General features: G+C 38.9%; 2 protein-coding genes across 6 annotated transcripts in view; one reads left to right on the forward strand and one right to left on the reverse strand.

Annotated features, from left to right (window-relative positions):
* The first annotated feature begins 1,521 nt into the window (after positions 1-1,521).
* On the forward strand, positions 1,522-9,483 carry tmem243b (transmembrane protein 243, mitochondrial b). 4 transcript variants are annotated; one of them, XM_068717446.1, is made up of 5 exons: positions 1,522-1,652; positions 5,369-5,645; positions 5,790-5,840; positions 6,627-6,731; positions 6,987-9,483. In XM_068717446.1, exons 2-5 carry the CDS (start codon positions 5,568-5,570, stop codon positions 7,104-7,106), a joined length of 354 nt encoding a protein of 117 aa, XP_068573547.1. In that variant the 5' UTR covers positions 1,522-1,652; positions 5,369-5,567; the 3' UTR covers positions 7,107-9,483. The 4 variants fall into 4 exon arrangements, with proteins under 4 accessions (XP_068573547.1, XP_068573545.1, XP_068573548.1 ...); XM_068717444.1 differs by lacking the exon at positions 1,522-1,652 and adding an exon at positions 2,508-2,615; XM_068717447.1 differs by lacking the exon at positions 1,522-1,652 and adding an exon at positions 2,652-2,933.
* An 819-nt stretch (positions 9,484-10,302) lies between these two features.
* Positions 10,303-19,169, reverse strand: part of cd9b (CD9 molecule b) — a 9,584-nt gene continuing 717 nt past the window's right edge. The window contains exons 1-8 of one of the 2 annotated variants that reach the window (XM_068717443.1): positions 17,267-17,466; positions 14,309-14,411; positions 13,159-13,256; positions 12,884-12,958; positions 12,696-12,797; positions 12,324-12,413; positions 11,013-11,096; positions 10,303-10,907 (exon numbers count right to left, since the gene is read on the reverse strand). In XM_068717443.1, coding sequence (XP_068573544.1) covers positions 10,842-10,907; positions 11,013-11,096; positions 12,324-12,413; positions 12,696-12,797; positions 12,884-12,958; positions 13,159-13,256; positions 14,309-14,411; positions 17,267-17,323 — 675 coding nt within the window. In that variant the 5' untranslated portion in view covers positions 17,324-17,466 and the 3' untranslated portion in view covers positions 10,303-10,841. Of the gene's footprint in view, positions 10,908-11,012; positions 11,097-12,323; positions 12,414-12,695; positions 12,798-12,883; positions 12,959-13,158; positions 13,257-14,308; positions 14,412-17,266; positions 17,467-19,169 lie in introns of those variants that run through there. The other variant, XM_068717442.1, reaches the window with a different exon arrangement.

Genomic DNA, 19,169 nt, shown 5'->3' on the forward strand with positions numbered 1-19,169 from the left:
TTACAAGCAGCAATAGGTTCCAGAGCAGCAATAGGTTACAGGTATAACAATCTTAATATTATATATAAAGAAAAAAGAAAAAAAAAAATACAAGAAAAATACACGTCACAATACACAATATATACAATTATAATAGAGTAAAGATGTTATATAAAAATGCACACTATATACACAATGAATAGAATAACAGAATAATATTAAATCAACTAAATAAACAGTAGTGCAGAGGTTTAACGATTTGATTTGGCCCGAGGTGATTTGTTATAGAGTCTTATAGCGGTAGGCAGGAATGTTCTCCTGTATCTGTCCTTATGACAGCGGAGCTGGATCATTCTGTTGGAGAAAGTGCTCCGCTGTCCCTGCAGTAGGTGGTGGAGAGGGTGGTCCTGGTCATCCAATATGGATAATAGTTTCTTCAATGTCCTCCTCTCCACCACCTGTTCCAGACTGTCCAGTTTACAGCCAATGATGGAGCCGGCCTTCTTAATCAGTTTATTAAGTCTGTTGGTGTCTCTAAATAAGAAACAAAACAAAACAACTGGCTCATATTTTCTTAATAATATGAGTTAGTCTAAGATATTGAAATATTATTTGCCAACATTCACTTTTCAATTTCAGTTCTGCTTCTTCTTCTTCTTCTTCTTCTTCTTCTTCTTCTTCTTCTTCTTCTTCTTCTTCTTCGTTTCTTTTTAAGGGCGGTTCAGATGACTTTAAAGGGTATTACCGCCATTTACTGTCCGTTTACTTACCTGCTTTCTTCTTTAACTAACTTAAACTTTAAACCTCATTCAAAACATGTTTCTACAAATTGATTTTATCTTACTGAATTCGTGTTAAACTTGAAACATGTCTGCCCCAGAGTTATCCGTTTTTATTGTTACGTTGCCAAGTCTTTTGGCACCATCTCCTGGAAGCTTTTGGCTTCCGTCCTCCAACACAGAAGAAGAAAGTTCTCGTTAACCCGTTATTTTTTCTTCTTATTCTGTGGTGTTTAATGGCAGCTTGCATCCGTTTTGTTGCAACCAGTTATTTAGTTCGGCATACATTGTAATAAATTAAGCAGCACTTATTTTTGTAAAATACTTGATGAATCATTTGTTTGTCGAATTTGTCAGAACATCTTTAGAAAATCTTTAACATTTTAATAAATGTATTACTCTCTCATAATTATGACTTACATTCATGTGCTTCAGAAGGAAGAGGGAATATGTTTAATTTTACATCTATATTTTCTAGATAAATTATGTTGATTTTGTAGTTGAAGATGTCAGTTGTGTGGATTGTTCTAGCAGCACTGAAATTTCTATTTTACCATATTTAGCTATGGTTTAATGAGGAGGGATTCCACGCCCACTCACTGTAACCTATCATGACCTGTTTAAAAGAGTGACTGAAGTTTCTGTTTGCTGGGATTAAACACTAGGCCTGTCACACTCTCCTCATGTGATGGTAACATGAGGGGTGAGATTATCCATGGAACCCACTCGCTCTCACATCTGAGGGCACATGTTGCTTTACTCAGCTGCTTGGAAAATGAGAGATTTATGCTTTATTAACTTGTAATTTTAAAATTTTTGACCCTTTGGTGCTGCTCAGAGAAATATACAAAGCTGAAGGAACTACACCCTGCTGCACCACAGCCAGCCAGGCAGGTGAGTAGGCTAATGTTAAATTACATTATACTTAGGCTACTTTAGTTTACACTTATAGCTATAATGTAAATATAAATTCAGACTACTTTTTAATTCTTGGAAAATTGCTGTTGGTTATTAAATCACATAATATGATTACTTTTCTGTTTTAATGTGTGGCATGTCTTTTTTAACCGTAGAACAACAGCTGTTGGCAATTAAAACACTTAATAATAAACGGCTGTTCTTAGGAAAACTACAGCCAGAGGTCCTGAAGCCAAACCTCGTTCTGAATTTACAGTTCTGAAAATCTGTGCAACATGAATACACTGTGCAATACTACAACTATTCTACTCTACAACTATTGTCTGTATATAGAGTATTGCAACACAACAATTATTCTGTCTATATATATAATATTTTAGTTATTGTGGATTTTTTACTTTTTTAATATTCTTTACTGTTTTTTATTATTATTATTATTATTACTTATTTACTTATTTATAATACTTGTTTTTTACTATGTCTCTTGTTTGCACTATCCACTATATAATATATATATATATATATATATATATATATATATATATATATATATATATATATATATATATATATATATATTCATTATGCTGCTGTAATCCTGTAAATTTAAAGTATAATCAAGTATACAAGTACATGTACAAGTATATCCTTGTATTCTTCTCAGGTTAAATGCATTCTAGTATTACAGGAAAAACGGGTCTTTGGGGAGTCATAATAAATTAGCATATTAGCATATTAGCATCCGGTGTTAATGTCATGTTTTTTTAATGGAGTCTGGTGTGAACCTCCTCTAGGCCTCAACCATACAAACCGTACTCGTGTCGGCTCAACATTAATTGAACTCGCCTTTAACAGCTTGAACCGAAGCTACCGGGCTTATTCCCTTTAATTCATACTCGACCCTATTATATCTGAAGTTACACCGGAGTCAACACGGAGGTTTGTCAGGCAACTGGGCCTCTATTAGAGTCAAATAGTAGAAAACCGTTGGTCGTTAAAATGCACTGATTCTTCTCTTGGTGGTTAGCTTAGCATTGTTAGCAGCCTGCTTTACATTTGGCCTTGTAAGTTAACGTCAGCTAGCAGTAACGTGAAGGTATAAACGTCAACGTTTAGCTTGTCGTTTATAGTCCTCGTATACCGGGTTTGTAGTATTAATAACGAACGGTAACATATGGTTAGGTGGCTTTAACTCACACGGCTAACAGGCTGTTTGTGTTGAAGTTAAAGGTGTTTGCTTAGCTCTTAGCTAGCCAGGTGAGCTATTTACTAGTAATATTTGGTGACATGACTGGTGGCTGTCACAGACATGCTGTGTGGGTGTCTCAGGTGTTTGTGCAGATTTAATCTCTTAACTTCCCAACAAAAACATGCTGCTAATGTTTTGACTGCAGCTGCACAATATATACACATGAATGTTAGTTTAACCCTTCGATATCTGCTCATGAGACTCTCTATTCTTTAATGTATTGACAGTGCTCGGTACTGACTGTCACTGGACCCAGATGGGACTGACTCAATTCTGTGTGCATTCATTAAGAAACAATGGTTGAAATGCACCTAAAACCAGAGTATTCAAGTTCTAAAAGGAGTTGACGAATCAATTAGTCAATCAACAGAAAACTAATAAGCAACTATATTGATAATTAGTCAACTATTTGTGACATCAATGTTTTTCGATTCTTAATTGTGATTTAATTAGATGAATATGATAGTAATTTGAGTTTTGGAATGTTTTTCTTAAAATCTTCTATAACAGGAAGCTGAATATCTTTGGGTTGTTGATTGTTGATGTGACAAAACAAGACATTTTCAGTATATTTCGCTACTGTTTTTGACATTGTATAGATTATCTGAAATTCAAGGAGATAATCAATATGTTGAGCAACCGATTAAGATTATCAGTAACTTTTCTAAAGCTTACCTATATGCTCAAATGGACATATTCACCTTTTGTATTCACTTTCTACACTAATCTGTCTGAATAAATAGCTTTGTTTCCTGGATTTGTTTAGTTTAAACTCCGGTTTTCACTGTTGTTCACATGTGAAACAAATCTGTTTCTTCTTAGCTCAGTTAAGTCTTGTTTTTAAGGAGCCTAGTGAATCACAAGGCTCTGGAGGAATGTCGCTTTAGGATAGTTTTATTCTTGCTCATAATGAAGCTCTTGTTTTCCACACTGTTTTTCTGCTGAGAAAGCTCTGAGAAGGGCTTGTTTCCTTTTCTGCTGCCTTCTGACCCAGAAAGGAAGCAGCAACTGCTGCTGCCGTCTTTGTGAAAACGACTGTGAAACTCTTGTTAGAGGAATATATTTTAACCTCTCTCGAGGTGTTGTTATGGACTTCATGAGCCTTCCTAAAAAAGGCTTTTGTTGTGTCCGAACATGAGCCGATTCCACCGGCTGTGCAAAACTGAATTGAGAAGTGCGTCAGTTTGTAGCAAAGCTGAGCCTAAACTTTCTCTCTGTCTTTGCTGCTTTAAGCTGATACTGCTGTCTGCGGTCTAGTTCTGTCATTTCTGGAATATGATCGAATTATGAGAGTCGTGAGCAGACAAAGGAACTTGAAACTTCTCCAGGGAAGTTTTGGCAATATAAAAAATTAGGATATAGGAAAACGCACATTTATTGCATTAAATCAGGGCTCAAACTGAAAAGCTCTGGCCTGTAAAAAGTACTTTTACATCCTCTGAAACCAAATAGTAGTTAATATTATCTGCCCTGGATCAGGCAGTAAAGGACTGCTCCTGTCTCTCTTTAAATACACCATCTATCGTATATAGCAGAGATTCATGTAGCATTTCTAACGTCAGATAAACAATTATTTTCATCATCGATTGATTTAATAGTTTGGTCTAAGAAATCTGAAAAGTACCCCTCGTAAGTTCCCAGAGCACCGTGTTGCGTCATCAACTGTCCAAACCCTAAATATATTCAGTTTATCATATAAATATGTTGTATATTTGACATCTGAGAGGTTGGAACCAGAGAATGTTTGTGGAGTTTTTGCTCAAAAAGTGAATCAATCATCAAAGTAGTCGCTGAATCAAGAGTTCAACTGAAAAATAGAGTTTTACTATTGTAGTAGAATCAGAATGCAGCTGGACTCTGGTTTCATATCAGCTTCCTCTTTTAAACCGCTATCATTATCATCATCATCATCATCTTTGCTACGCTTTTCTTCTTCTTGAGAGATGGAACTGACTTGTGGTTGTTATCGCACCTGCAGATAGAGGAAGTGAAGCCGAATGAGCTGCAACACAAATCTGTTTTCTGTTTATTAATTGTTAGAGAACCTGTTGATTTATACAAACACAATACTTTATATAGTTATTGTGTTCTCTAAAACTATAATGCCATTATAGTAGATGTTGATGTGAGTCCTAAAACAGGATGTGGTCCAGGTTTTAGTTCTAAACCAGGAGGTGGTCCAGGTTCTAGTCCTAAACCAGGAGGTAGTCCAGGTTCTAGTCCTAAACGAGAAGGTGGTCCAGGTTTTATTTCTAAACGAGGAGGTGGTCCAGGTTTTATTTCTAAACGAGGAGGTGGTCCAGGTTCTAGTCCTAAACCATTTGTTACTTTTGCTGTGTAACATGTTGTGGTTTTACAGTGAAGGCAGGATGTGGCAGGAACCCTTGATGTTGTGGTGAGAGACTTTGGTGTTTGAGCATTTCCTGTTGTTGTTGTTTCACAGGTAAAGTAACTAACCCACCTGGCAACCAGTGCCCCTCCATCATGTCCCCATCGGTCTGTTGACGCCCACAGCTTCCTGAGGGAGGCGGCTAGGAGCTAGCTCGCCGGTTAGCTTTGCTAACATGCAGCACTGCTGGCCCGGCGTCTCCAGGAGGCGGCGCTGCTGAGAGCCGAGTGTTTGGTGTCTGCCGAGCCGGGCCATGGAGGACTTCTCCACCAGGACGTACGGCACCAGCGGCATGGACAACAGGCCTCTGTTCGGGGAGACCTCGGCACGGGTAGGAGCCTGGAGGAAGTGGTTTAACGCAGAAATATGTTTCACAATCTCACAGCTGAAAGAAAAACATTATCATATTGAATTATCATCACAAACATGGCAGAGAGTTGATGTTTTTGCTTTAACTCTTTGTCTTTTTTCACAGGATCGGATCATCAACCTGGCGGTGGGGGGGTTCACGTCTCTGGTTGTTTTAGTGAGTACAAAACTGAGACTTTCTTCCACTTTTAGCTGTTTTTAACGAGTGAATTTTATCTGTTGCTTTCATATCACATGCGAGCACAAAGAGTCAGTCATAATAAGTAGCTCTGAGCTGCACCGTGACTTTGAAAATGCAAATGTTGAGGCATTTATTAGCTGCTCCATGGAATGAGTTGATCCTTTTTATTTCCACTGTTACCATTCGACAGGTCTAGAGTGGTTCTAACTGATCTGATGTTTCTCCTTTACAGACATTAAACGTCTCACATGATTATATTATGCTTCTTATCGTGTGGCATGAACACATCAAGGGCCCTTTGGATAGTCATTTTTCTCATGGTTTATTTTCATATTCAACTCATTTTATAGTTCCAATCAGCATTATCTGTGGTGACACACACACACACACACACACACACACACACACACACACACACACATACATACACGTGTTGTAAAATCACTGGATATCTAACTTTGGCTGCTAACATAAGAGGAAACCGTTTGCAGTTAAAACAATGACGCAGCCGTTTTTTACTTCTCCAAAATGAAAAGTGCTACTGCACACTGACTTTCTGTAGTAAATCAACACACACACACACACACACACACCTCCAGCACTGTCTGCTATTCTTTACAGGAGCTCGTTTCTGCCACCAACATGTCGTAGAGATGCGTCTGCAGTTCAACAGTTTGAATATCCACCCGAGTTGAGCTGGAGTTTTGTTAATTGAACGTATGTAATGTTTAAGTGTCTTTAACGTCCTGTTTTGTCTTCCAGGTGACCGTCATCAGTTCCTTTGTGTTCCCCTCGTTGCCTCCACGGCCGCTTAATGTCTTCTTCGCCGTGTGCATCCTGTTAGCATGCGGATCCGCTATAGTGCTGGTAAATCCATCATTTTCAGGAGAAATTCATAACATTTCTAATAACTTAAGAGAACAGGAGTGCTGTAGAACGACAGATGCAGCACAGACCTTCTTGCATTAGCTGATGTTAAACTAACCTTTTTATTATATATAAGTTATTGTCAGCTTTTTATATATATAAGTTATTTATATTCTGTGGCTATAGATAGATATCTTTATTTTCATGCCTAAAAATCAATAACAAAGGCCATTATTTATGTTTCCCCCCCATCAGATATTCTGGTACCGGCAGGGCGATCTGGAGCCTAAATTCAGGAATCTGATCTACTACATGCTGGCGTCCATCGTGCTGCTGTGTCTTTGTGCCAACCTCTACTTCCATGATGTCAGGTAGAGACGAGGACACGAGGAGGAGGAGGAAGAAGGGAAGACATGGCCTTGACACATGGAAGGACTACATGGAGAGACGGACTCCTCACACACTTGAAGGAATGCATTTCACATGTGACCTGCAGCAAACTGAAGACACTTGGACCAAAAACCAGTGAAGCTTAATGGTTCCAGTGGGATGAAGACTGTCAGACATGGTGCTGAAACATAATGAACTACACACACACACACACACACACACACACACACACACACAATGTACTGTTAGAGGCCAAAAATCTGCCTGGAGGATGAAACGGGTGTGTTTACATGAACATACACGTCATTATTTACAGTCGATCCTCACGATAACGAGCTCTTGAACATGTGACAGAGTACATTCGGTTTGGTTTGATGATGCAACAGTCAAAGGAAACATCTGCCCTTTTATCCCGTTGGTGTCGGCCCAACTCCTTCTGAGTCGTGATGCATTTTACATGTTTTTCTTTGCCCTCATTTAAATCAACATCTTGTATCTTCTATCTAACCGAGAGACGAGCAACGCCTCCTTTTAAAGGTGAGGTGGACCAGCGAAGAAGCCACTGCAGGTTGTAGATAACGGAAGTACATGTCCCAGTTCTGTACCACAGACGACTACTATAGAGTATGTACTACCACTTGTCATGGTATTGTTCTTCTGTTGCGTACCAGCAGGAGTTGATGCACGGAGATGTCAAACTTCTCAGCCAGGAAGCAAAATGTTTTTACAAAGTTGTAATACTTTGTTTGCAGCTGTTAGCAGTGTGGGCATAATTAAGCAATTTTTTTATGTGTACTTCATGTAGTATGAACTGTGGAATTGGGACACAGTCAAACTCCATTCAAGCTTTATTTATATTCAAGATCATTTAACGACAAAGAGATATTATAAAAGAATAAAAGCCATTGCAACTCTCTTGATGGGTAAATTAATTAAGATTAAACTAAAATACAGTTAGGAGTATTCTCTATGCAACTTCTATTCTATTTTGTCGTATAACGGTCCAAAACTCAAACCTGTCGAACCCAAAACTAGGATTGTATAATTTGTAAAAATGTGCGTCTTTGATCTCAAAGAATTTCTGAATATCGGTCTCAGAATTCTTAATTTCTCTGAATATCACCCCGTCTCTCCCGGTTCTGTGACGTCATTGTTTCATACGGTTCGTATTTGAACAGGGTGGATGTTTCCTTTAACCAGGGTGGAAAGGATGAGCATGTAAACACACCGACTGTAAACTGTAGCACAAACTAGCAAACACGGCAATAGCACAAGCAGTGTGTGGCAAATATATGCAACAGTTATGTTTTTTTATTTTTATTTCTTCTTTTTTTTAGCTTATCTGATTATCATTTAATTAATGTTCCACATCAAGTCTTTGCTTAGAGGATTTCTTAAATGCTGCACCAAATAAGGGTTGACTTACACACACACACACACACACACACACACACACACACACACACACACACACACACACACACACACACACACACACACACACACACACACACACACACACACACACACACACACACACACACACACACAGAACAAATGAATGGGGGGTTACTGGGATCGTTATACGTTTCTGTATCCCGTCGATGTGTCCGCCATCGAAACGTTGCACTTATTAATTCTGCCATTCACAACTCTGAGCTGGGGGTTTCCAGAAGTAGCTTTAAGTTTGCTTTCTCTTATTTTGTAGATCCGCTTAGCTCAGCACATTCACCGGGTTAAAGAGAAACACCGACACTGTTTACATATGTAGCTGCTTTAGTGATGCTGAACGAGTAAAACAGAAAAGATGAAGTAAAGCAGGACTTTGCACTTCAGTGGAGTGGACCTTCTGGACTCTTCAAACTGGAATCGAACTGTTTTAAAGTCACTGATTTATCAGGCGATTGTTTTCTCGAATAGGTGTTTGTATGTTCGAAAAATGCTCATTTCGGTGGTTTAATCTGATTAATCTGTCGATTCCCTGATTCAACTAAGCGTTTAAAAAGAAGTGGAGCTGCAACAAAGAGACATTCTCACTCTCTGCCAAAAATCTAATTCTGGTGTCTGAAGCTTTACGCTGGATCTTAAAGGAAGACGCACATTATGCTACATTTTTCTATTTGTCAACAAGTCCCAGTGTCAGTCCGTGTCTCAATATTTAAAAAGAAAAGCTTAACTATAGAATAAGACCAGACTTCTCCTTTAAGCTCGTCTCATCTCTTTATTTCTGCAGTAAACTGACGACAGTGACAAAATAAACCCGTCTCTCAACTCGCCACGACTTTAGGATTGTCAAAGCCATGCGTTCTTTTTTTACTTTATTTTCATTTATTTTATGGAATAAATAATTATATACACAGACTGCCTCTATGCTTTTTTTTTTTTTTTTTTTCCCCCCCCAACTGTGTGATTGAGTTTTCAGAGAAAGAAAGTATAGTTTAAATTCAGACTCTTTGGGGCAAAGTGGAATTTAAAGTATGGTGAAAAGTGCAAATGAGAATTTAAAATGTTATCCATAAATTTATGGATAACATTAAAACATGTCAAGTGTTTTCCCACATAATTATGACTCTTACTGTCAACTATCTCAGACTTTACATTTCATAATTCAAGTTACTTTCTGTCTCTTCTGACTTCATATCTCATAACTATGTGAGAGGTTGTATCTCATGGCACACGTTTAATGCAGTCTTTAGTTTTACTCGTGTGGAAAATAAAATAAGTTTTAATGCACAGAATGGTAATTCTTGTCAACTTTCTAAATTCAGTCCCAGTCAAACCGACCTCATTGTTGCTTTTGATGTGTGAATGTTTCCTGTTGGTTGGGTTTGTTCTGCTGCGGGTGTAAAAGCAGCCGTTCAAGGAAATGACCCAAAAACATTTAGTCTAAAACGCAGCTGTAGGTACAAAGTAGAGCCGAGGCTGATGGGAAGGTAGTTAGTTTTGCAGCTTTTTGTTCATAAATCTAAATAATGAAAACCTGATGAAGCAGTAAATGGAAAGTTATTACAATTCAATGTTTATATAAAGTAGACCTACAGAGAAGATTGTAAAGACCTCTGAGAAAAACTGGTGAATTTGGGCCCTAAAAATTAAATCTTTACAATTCACTTGAGTGAAGACGTCCGTGTGCTGAACCGTGTTAATGAGGAATGTTTGACAAGCATTGTTACAAAGTCTGTTTAACACAAATCACTCTACATGAGTTCATTTATTTGGCATTTTAAAGATAAATCTGAACTTCAATCAAAATATTTGCATAAAACTCCACAGTTCAGCTTTAAAAAAACAAAACAAAAAAATCAAAACATTAACTTCTGGAACAAGCAAAAAAATAAAGTTACACTAAAATTGAGTTAGCTGCAAAAAGCCTGTTAGAATATAAATTAACTACAGGCTAACAGACACATTTGACATCAAACTGAACCGTTTCCCAACAGTGAAGAGTTGAGATCGTTAATGTCCTCTAGAGGGCAGCAGAGTCAACACATCTGGTGAAGAGCTGGATGTCCAATCATCATGTTGGAGAAACAGTTCAGTTTACTTTGAAGGGAGATTACATTTGTACTCGTGAGTGGAAAAGAAACACTTAAGAGGTTCCATACTCTCACAGGTGTGGTCATCATGTATGGACCCGGACAGCAAACTACCAAACGGCTGTTATGACTATTAAACTGATAGAAAGTGGAAAAGGTGAGGTTGTGACAGTGTGCGTTGTGCTCAGACGAAGTCTCTGGACCTCTTGATGGCACAGCAGAGCATCATGCTGAAGATCATGCCGAAGATCTGAGGAGGAGGAGGAGGAGGAGGAGACAGGAATATAAAGGGTTAAAGCCACATTAGATTTACTGTACGAGCTGATATTAAACATGACGTCGTCCACAGACTCACCATGATGATACCGATACCGATGCCGACCCCCCCGATGATGTGCAGCTTGTTGTTGAACATCACGTCGATGGCGGTTGGACAGCTCTGATGGAACAACACAGGAAGGAGGAGTGTTTGGGAGTGGAATTAAATGCATTTTATAAGAAGCAGGAAGCAGCAGCTCCCTTTAAAGAATAAACAGGAAGTCAAAGAATCCGTTAGATCCGATTTGTAGGCAACTTGTAGTTCAAAGACCACATTTGGATTTATTTATACGCGTTTGTGAATATATATTTATGTGGGAATGTGTCCATTGTATTCAATCCGTCGTTCTTTTTATGTTTGATAAGTGCTTCATAAATAACATATTATAAAAACGCATAAAGAAGCTACGTTTTTTAAGATTAAACCTTCATTTGTACAACATGAGACTAATAGCCAACTGTCGTGGAAATGTATCATATTGTTCTTTTAGTTATAACTTGCGTCGCTGCAGACCATCCGGACTCATTTAAACCAAAATAATAAGTGTTTTCATATCTAAGGTATTTTCATGTCTTAACCCTCTTCCTGCGAAAACAGCACCAAGGCTGGACCTTGGCCTTGGTGGAAGCATCGGCAGAAGAGGAGGAGGAGGAAGACGAGATAATAGTGTAATCTTTGTTACACTATTCCTTTTTGTTAGACCTCCGAACCATCTGTGGGGAAAGAGCTCTATCCATTCAGCTGAATTATTATTAGTGTCTGTTCAATAAATCTGTTTTTTTTTTATATTTAAGAGTTTTCTCATCTCGGTTATTTCTCACTGGGAGGTTAGAAAGATTATTTTCCACCACAAATGGCGACGAGGATGGGATCGGACGAGCAATCAGGACTCCGTTGGACGACGGAAGCGCAAATAATAGTCGATTCCTCCCAGAAGGTGAGAGGCTGTCGTCAGACGGGGTTCGAGATTGCCGCTCCGATCCTGGAACCGGGAAAAGAATCCCACCCGGTGAGAAATGATTTTGTGATGAACCAGACACTTTGAAGTGGTAAACTTGATTCTCACACATTAGGGTGCTGGACAGTAGAGTCCTGGTTAACTTGTAGTTTTTAAAGAACATTTGGTGTTTCCTCTCAATTCTTGATTGGACCAGATTGTTTTGAAGATAAACAACTAACTAGAGAAAACAGGTAAAAGTCAGATTTAGTGTTAAGCACAACAATGACACAGATAATTAGGATTTTCTACTAAACTAAACGCGGTGTTTGTTGTCAAAACTGAGAGCCGATCAGATCTTCGATCAGGTGACCCACGAGTTCAGGTAAGCCCCGTCCGTCTGTTCTTACCGTGGTGATGAGGGCCTCCAGTCCGTCCTTCTTGGGGCAGATGTCTTTGGCGGCATCGATCACCGTCCCCGTGGGACCGCAGCAGTCGAGCTGCGAGGAGAGAAAATACAGACGTAAGACACATCGAAGCACAACTCGACAACGCTGAAACCTAAAGCTAGCATGTAGCTTTAATACACAAGTAGAAGAAGAGTTGAAGAGACTACATGCATGCTAACTTCTGCTAATCAGCACTAAACACAAAGAACTGTCACTAGTTTTGCAGGAATTTGTCCTAAAACCAAATGTGTGTGTGTGTGTGTGTGTGTGTGTGTGTGTGTGTGTGTGTGTGTGTGTGTGTGTGTGTGTGTGTGTGTGTGTGTGTGCGCTCACTCCAAAGTGGATGAGACGCAGCGTCTCCTTCAGTGCTTCCTGTCTGGTGTTCTTGTAGTTGTCGTAAGTCTGCTTGTAGAACTCTGTGACGTCTTCCACCACCTGAACACACAAAGAAAAACACTGCAGACTCTGCCAGCTGACAACTGAGTGAGTGAGTGAGTGAGTGAGTGAGTGAGTGAGTGTACCCTGTCCTTGTTGGAGAGACCCCAGATCCCAGCAGCCACTTCCACAGCGAAGATGAGGAGCAGGAAGAGGAAGAACTAAACGGGAAAACATACATTATTATTTTCCAGCAATATCATACTGCACATACTTTACTATAGTATTATCATACTGGACATCAGTTAAAGTTCAGTGGCAAAGAGAACTGTACTTTATGAGCTCTGGAGTCACCTGGTTTTGACATCGATATATATTTTCTCCAAGTAACCTGTTCACGTGCTAAACATGAGTGACTCACCAATCCCAGCATGCACGGCGACTCTTTAATGGCGCCGCAGCATCCCAGGAAGCCCACGATCATCATCAGAGCCCCCGCCGCAATCAGGATGTACACGCCTACAGAACGAAATAACAAATATTGTACTTTTTACTCACAAACAACCCATAAAGAGCTTAGAAAATATGATTGTTTATAAAAAGGTACAGCAAACAGTTAATCAATTGACTGAACATGTATTGCCGAATATTTAGTTGTATTGTACGTTTAAGTATTTTTTTATGTAAAAACATTTCATGGCTTCTGAAATGTAAAGATTTGCTGCTTTTCCTTTTAAGTATTTTGATTTAATAATGTTGATAGTTTTTTTCCCCTGCATTGAATACTTTTAATACTTTAAGTTTACCAACATACTTGTACTTGAATAACATTTTGAGTGCAGGACTTGTGACTGTATTTGACTGTTTTTAAAGGCTCAGAATACTTCCGTTCTTTCTGGATGTGGTTATGAATTATATTCAGCCAAACATCTCGTCAACAAATCATAAATTACTGTGAAAAACGCCACTTTGTTTCCAAACCTCTACTGTAAAAACTAATTAGAAAAATGATTTCAGCATCTTTACTGTCCTTTGATGCGGTTTTCATGATGAATCATTTTTTTTAAAACGGGTACATCAACCACACACAAATATTCCTCCTCCCAAGCAGTTATTAAGATGTTTAGCATTTCAAAACAATCCTCTGTCGCCTCACTGCCCACTTCAGTCATCAGTTTGATGGAAGCGAAACACAAAGAGTGACGGGAGGGAGGGAGGAAGGGAGTCTCTTTCTGCGACTTCCACAAAGACGAGCCTGTGAGGAGAAGAATGAAAGCTGTGTGTCGTGTTGGCCTCGGCTGCCTCTTCTGTTTGTTCCTGTTGTGGAGCTACCGTCCCTCCATCAGGTCACATCTGAGCTGATAACCAACTGCGCAGATGGTTATTGGGTCAACGCCTGTTTAACATGTAAACCATCCATCCTGACAGCGACAGCACTATCAGAGAGGCATCGAGTGTAGAAACGTTACCCTAATAGAACTGGCTGTATTGTTTTCCAGGTTGGGTGTGAAAGACTAGGCTTTCAAATGAGTTTAGGTTTTAATAATAGGCTTGGGTGCCTCAGGCCTTACCGGTGAAGAAGACTGTGGGCGAGTCCTCTCCTTCAAACAGTCCCGTGGTCCTAGAGTCAAATCGCAGCCAAAGGCCCACAGCCAGCACCCCGGTACCTGCTAGCTACATGAGACAGAGACACAGTAAAGGACAGGGTCAGGAGACTTGAAGTCTTTACTGTCACCTTTAAGTCTTATATCCAGTAACTGTGAACATTGTGTCAATGAGGATCATGCTGTTAAAAAGGTGCACGATCCATGTATAAGCTTCAAAATTCACGAGTGGGACATTTACTGAGTCGTAGAACAAAACGTTAAAATGTGCTAAAAAGGTGGAGGAGCTGAGATTGGGTAAATTTAAATTGCCTCTCTACGGTTCTAAACATGTAGAAGCCGGCAGCTCGCAGCCAACGATGCTAACAGCGGAATTTAGAAATGGCTAAAACTAAGTAAACACAAAGTACAGCTGAGGCTCATGGGAATAAGAGTATTTCTACAGGTATTTGTCCATAAACTAAAGTCATGGGATCACCAACGTTATTTCCATTCCTCCAGTGAGGAGCATGATGGTCTGCATCAAGACAAACCATCTCCTGCAATATTCTGGTGAGATATTTCAGTCTGTGGAAAACACTGTGCTGGTTTCCACAGAAGGCCAACGGCTGAGAAATGAAGCCAAACATGCTGCTTCACATTCCCCACACACACACACACACACACACACACACACACACACACACACACACACACACACACACACACACACACACACACACACACACACACACACACACACACACACACACACACAGTCCCGAATACCAAACCCACCCACTAGAACCTGATCAACAAGCACATTTTCTGGTACAATAACAATCTTTGTTTATCTAGAACATGTTTTATTAAGTTATACATTGCAAAGTAATGGTGAGAGTAGATAAAGGAGCGTCATCTTGGGTGTGTCTTCCATGGCATTAACCTCAGTAATAACCCACTGGAATGACTCCATGTTTCCTCAGCAACCACAAAAACACAAAGTTTACATCAACTCTTCGTCACCACCCAAATAACTTCCCTAATGTCTGACGGCATAGTTCTGACATGGGTGTTGTTGTGCAACAGGAGGCGTGAGGAGACAAGGCGTCCACGCCGACTGGAAGGATTCTGCCTCAACACGTCCTCCTTCACAGTCTGGTGACCGTGAGTCACCGGACGGACGGACACATCACAACAACGTGCACCCACCTCGGCGTAGGGGTGTAAAGGCTTAAAATTGGGTTTCATGCAACAAGTGGAAGATAAAGATTACACTGTTGAGTAAACTGGGTACATTCTGTATGAATCCCTCAACTTGGGCGCCATGTTTTGTTCCTAAATGCAATAACTGTTCCTCCAATCCGTGTTTCTAACCCTTCCCCATACAAAGTAAGGCTCATGGGTATTGTAGTCTTTAAAGCCGTACTGACAGACAACACATGATTTCACAGAAACTAATGGCAATATGTGCAGACAATAGCACAAAGATCTTTCAACGTGACAGCGAAGCCATGGAGAGTCATTTGGATCAGCACTTGATATAATCTTGTTTTCATTATGTCCCGTCTGTAAAAAGCTTGCGTGCTGAATGATAATATATTGGTGTGAATGTACAGTAAAAGCACTCATGAGAGTTGTGTGTTTGTGTAGTCAAAGGCAGCGATGAGCCGTCTTAAAGATCCTGGAAGAAACACCCTGGAGGGTCACATTAGCGCTCATCAAACACCAGAAGGCACCTCTGCAGCACCAGTATCGGTGCCAAAGCAACAGAGGAATTAATATTGCTGACATGTTTGGCAGCTTTTATGAGCCTCGACAAAAAGAGTTTCTTGTAAACAACATATCCTCCAAGAGAATGTGGATCGTGGGAAATGTACGCTTTTTAGAACCGGGAACCCAATTTATTTACAGTAATGAGCATTTTAGAATAAATAAAAATCGCTGTAATCTGATGTTTATGCCTCTGTCTTCGGTGTTATCTCATGTGTCCACTCCTAGTTTGTCTGTGTAATCATTACACACTGAAGAGCAGACTCACACCGTCAAAACAGTCATTAAACTTGGACTTAACAGTCACTGTGAACGGGTCATAAACATAAACATACATTAACTTTAAATCAACAATATCTAACACCTGTAGAAGGATGAGGTGCTGATGATGTCTTCTTAACTATTTCTATTGGAAATATCACAATAAACCAACTTTAAAATTGCATGTACCCTGATCTGCCCCAATGTTATATGTGGAAGAATGGTGTAAAAAGAAATATGATGAGGTGAGCTGGCTAGTTAATTGAATAAACTGTTTTGGGGTTTTTTTTACAGAGAAAAAGCAGCAAATTGTCACATTTGAGAAGCTGAAACTGAATATTTGACATGAACGCTTCATAAATGACTTAAAAAGAATACTTATTATCAAAACTTTGATATAAAATGATATTTATCTTGATAACCGGCTCATCCACTGTATTTAGTGCAATTTTCCAAAATTAAAAATAGTGATAGAGACTAAATCAAACTGCTGTGTGTACATTCCGGAAATGATTTGCTATACATCAGATACACTGAACATTTTAACTGTTTTACAAATCTACCAAGACCACCATGTGTGTTGTCATGTCATGACAGCAGGTGAAGGTAATCCACCAATCCTGCTCTATAGTTTCCACTGTGAGCACATGTTCAGCCCCAAAACGAAAGTTTTGTAACCCTGAGAGAACCAGCTTAAAATAAGGCTCAAAACGTCCTACAAAAGTAGTTTTAAACTCAACTTCAACCATCATTTAAACACAAGTTAAGCAGCCTCTCACCTCAAACAATACACAGTAACAAACTGCTCAAACTAAAACTTGTTTTCACTTCTCTCCTCTTACTGAAGCACGTTTTAAAAGCAGCTAAATACACTCAGAGCCTCACGTATCATGTGTAAGTGACACTACGTACCCAGAAGAGAAAGTTGAACACAAACACCATGTACTTGATACACCGCAGAGCTCCCATGGCTTCAAGATTTAGAGCTTTTTAAGAAGAAAATCCAAATGCAGGGTGTCCTCTGTTCAAGAGTTAAACCGTCTTCTTTGTGGGAGGACAAAAAAAAAAAAAGGACCGAGTGAGAAGTATTTTTTTGAGAGCCACACCCTTGCGTGGCTCACCTGGGTATACTTCGGGAGTCAGGGGGGAGGGACTGAGAGGAGGAGGGAGGAGGTGTGGGAGGGATATTCTCTTCCAGCAGAGGACCTTGAGGTATAAATCAGAGCAGGTGAATGCAATTATCCAGCAGGCGAACGACTCAGGATAAAGAAACAATGACATTTTTAATATTTAGAATTATTCCATGATAAATGACTCTACAAATGACTTGGTGACCTAAATTGAAGACAATGGTTGTCACCAGAGAAGACAGAGACGGTATTGATCATTGAATTCATTATGAATAACTAAATTGGTATCATAAAAAAAAACAATATTCTGAGACCAAACAAGATAAAATAATGTGGATGAAGAGAAATGAAGCTTTACAGGTGTTCACACACACACACACACACACACACACACACACACACACACACACACACTCTGAGGTAACTGGAGCTCCTCTCCCAGTAGACCCAGTGAAACCAACAACACTAGCTTTGTCTCCGAGCTGCTGAAGCCTCCCCCGTCTCTCACTCCCTTCCTCTCCTTGCTCCCTTCACTCTCTCTCCTCCGCCATGAGCGATTCTGTTTGGCGAGCATGCTGCTGTCCACGCTTTGTGTCAATTTCCTGCTTGGTTTAATGTTATTCAGTCTCCTTTTCTTTGGCCATTTTGACTTTCTGAGTGGGACAGCTTAATAGTTTAGATATGACAATAACCGCATCGTTGAGATATACGTGATTGCATAACCAACTACTATATTGTAAATGAGTGGTCACAGAGACAGTAGGGGAAGTAATAGTGGGCAGGAAGTCAATCAAAATCTTAAATGTAACTTTTAAATGACTTTGTCTTTTCTGTGTTTATTTACAGCTGCATGTTGTCAGTCCTATTGGCTCATGAAGCCTAGCTTGTCATACAGTGTATATATATATATATATATATATATATATATATATATATATATATATATATATCATCTTATAACATAAGATGATATATATAACATCTTAAAGCCCTCATGAATTAAATACATTAAATTGCACTAATGTCATGAAAATGTCAACTTTACAACCAAGAAGAAATATGATCAAGTTAAGTTAAGTTAAAATAAAGCAATTCAATATTAAATTGATGTACACGTTAATGCATCAATGATTATGATGCAATAATATAATATATATATATATATATATATATCAATATGAAATGCATGGGCCAGTCTGCATAATGACGACTCTTACATTTGGTGCTTTAAATATATTTTAATGCCAAGACGTTTATACTTTTACATTAATTCAAATTTTGGATGCAGGACTTGTACTTGTTACAAAGTACTTTTACTCTGTACTACTGCTACTTTTACCTAAGTACAACATCTGAGTGCTTATTTCAATCTCTGCTGACTAACAAAGTCTGAACATGCATCTTTTTAAAAACAAAGATGCAGCACTGTAATATTATATCACTGGATTATAATCATTGATGCATTAATGTGTACATTTAATGCATCAATGATTATAATCCAATAATATAATATATATATCATTATGAGTGTGTATATATATATACGTATATATATATATATACGTATATATATATATATATATATATATATATATATACGTATATATATATATATATATATATACGTATATATATATATTATACCATTACATTACATTACATTACAGTCATTTAGCAGACGCTTT

Source organism: Cebidichthys violaceus, unplaced genomic scaffold, assembly GCF_023349555.1.
Source record: "Cebidichthys violaceus isolate CVI_PGR_0920_01 unplaced genomic scaffold, fCebVio1.0.p SCAF_21, whole genome shotgun sequence".
Taxonomy (NCBI): Eukaryota; Metazoa; Chordata; class Actinopteri; order Perciformes; family Stichaeidae; genus Cebidichthys; species Cebidichthys violaceus.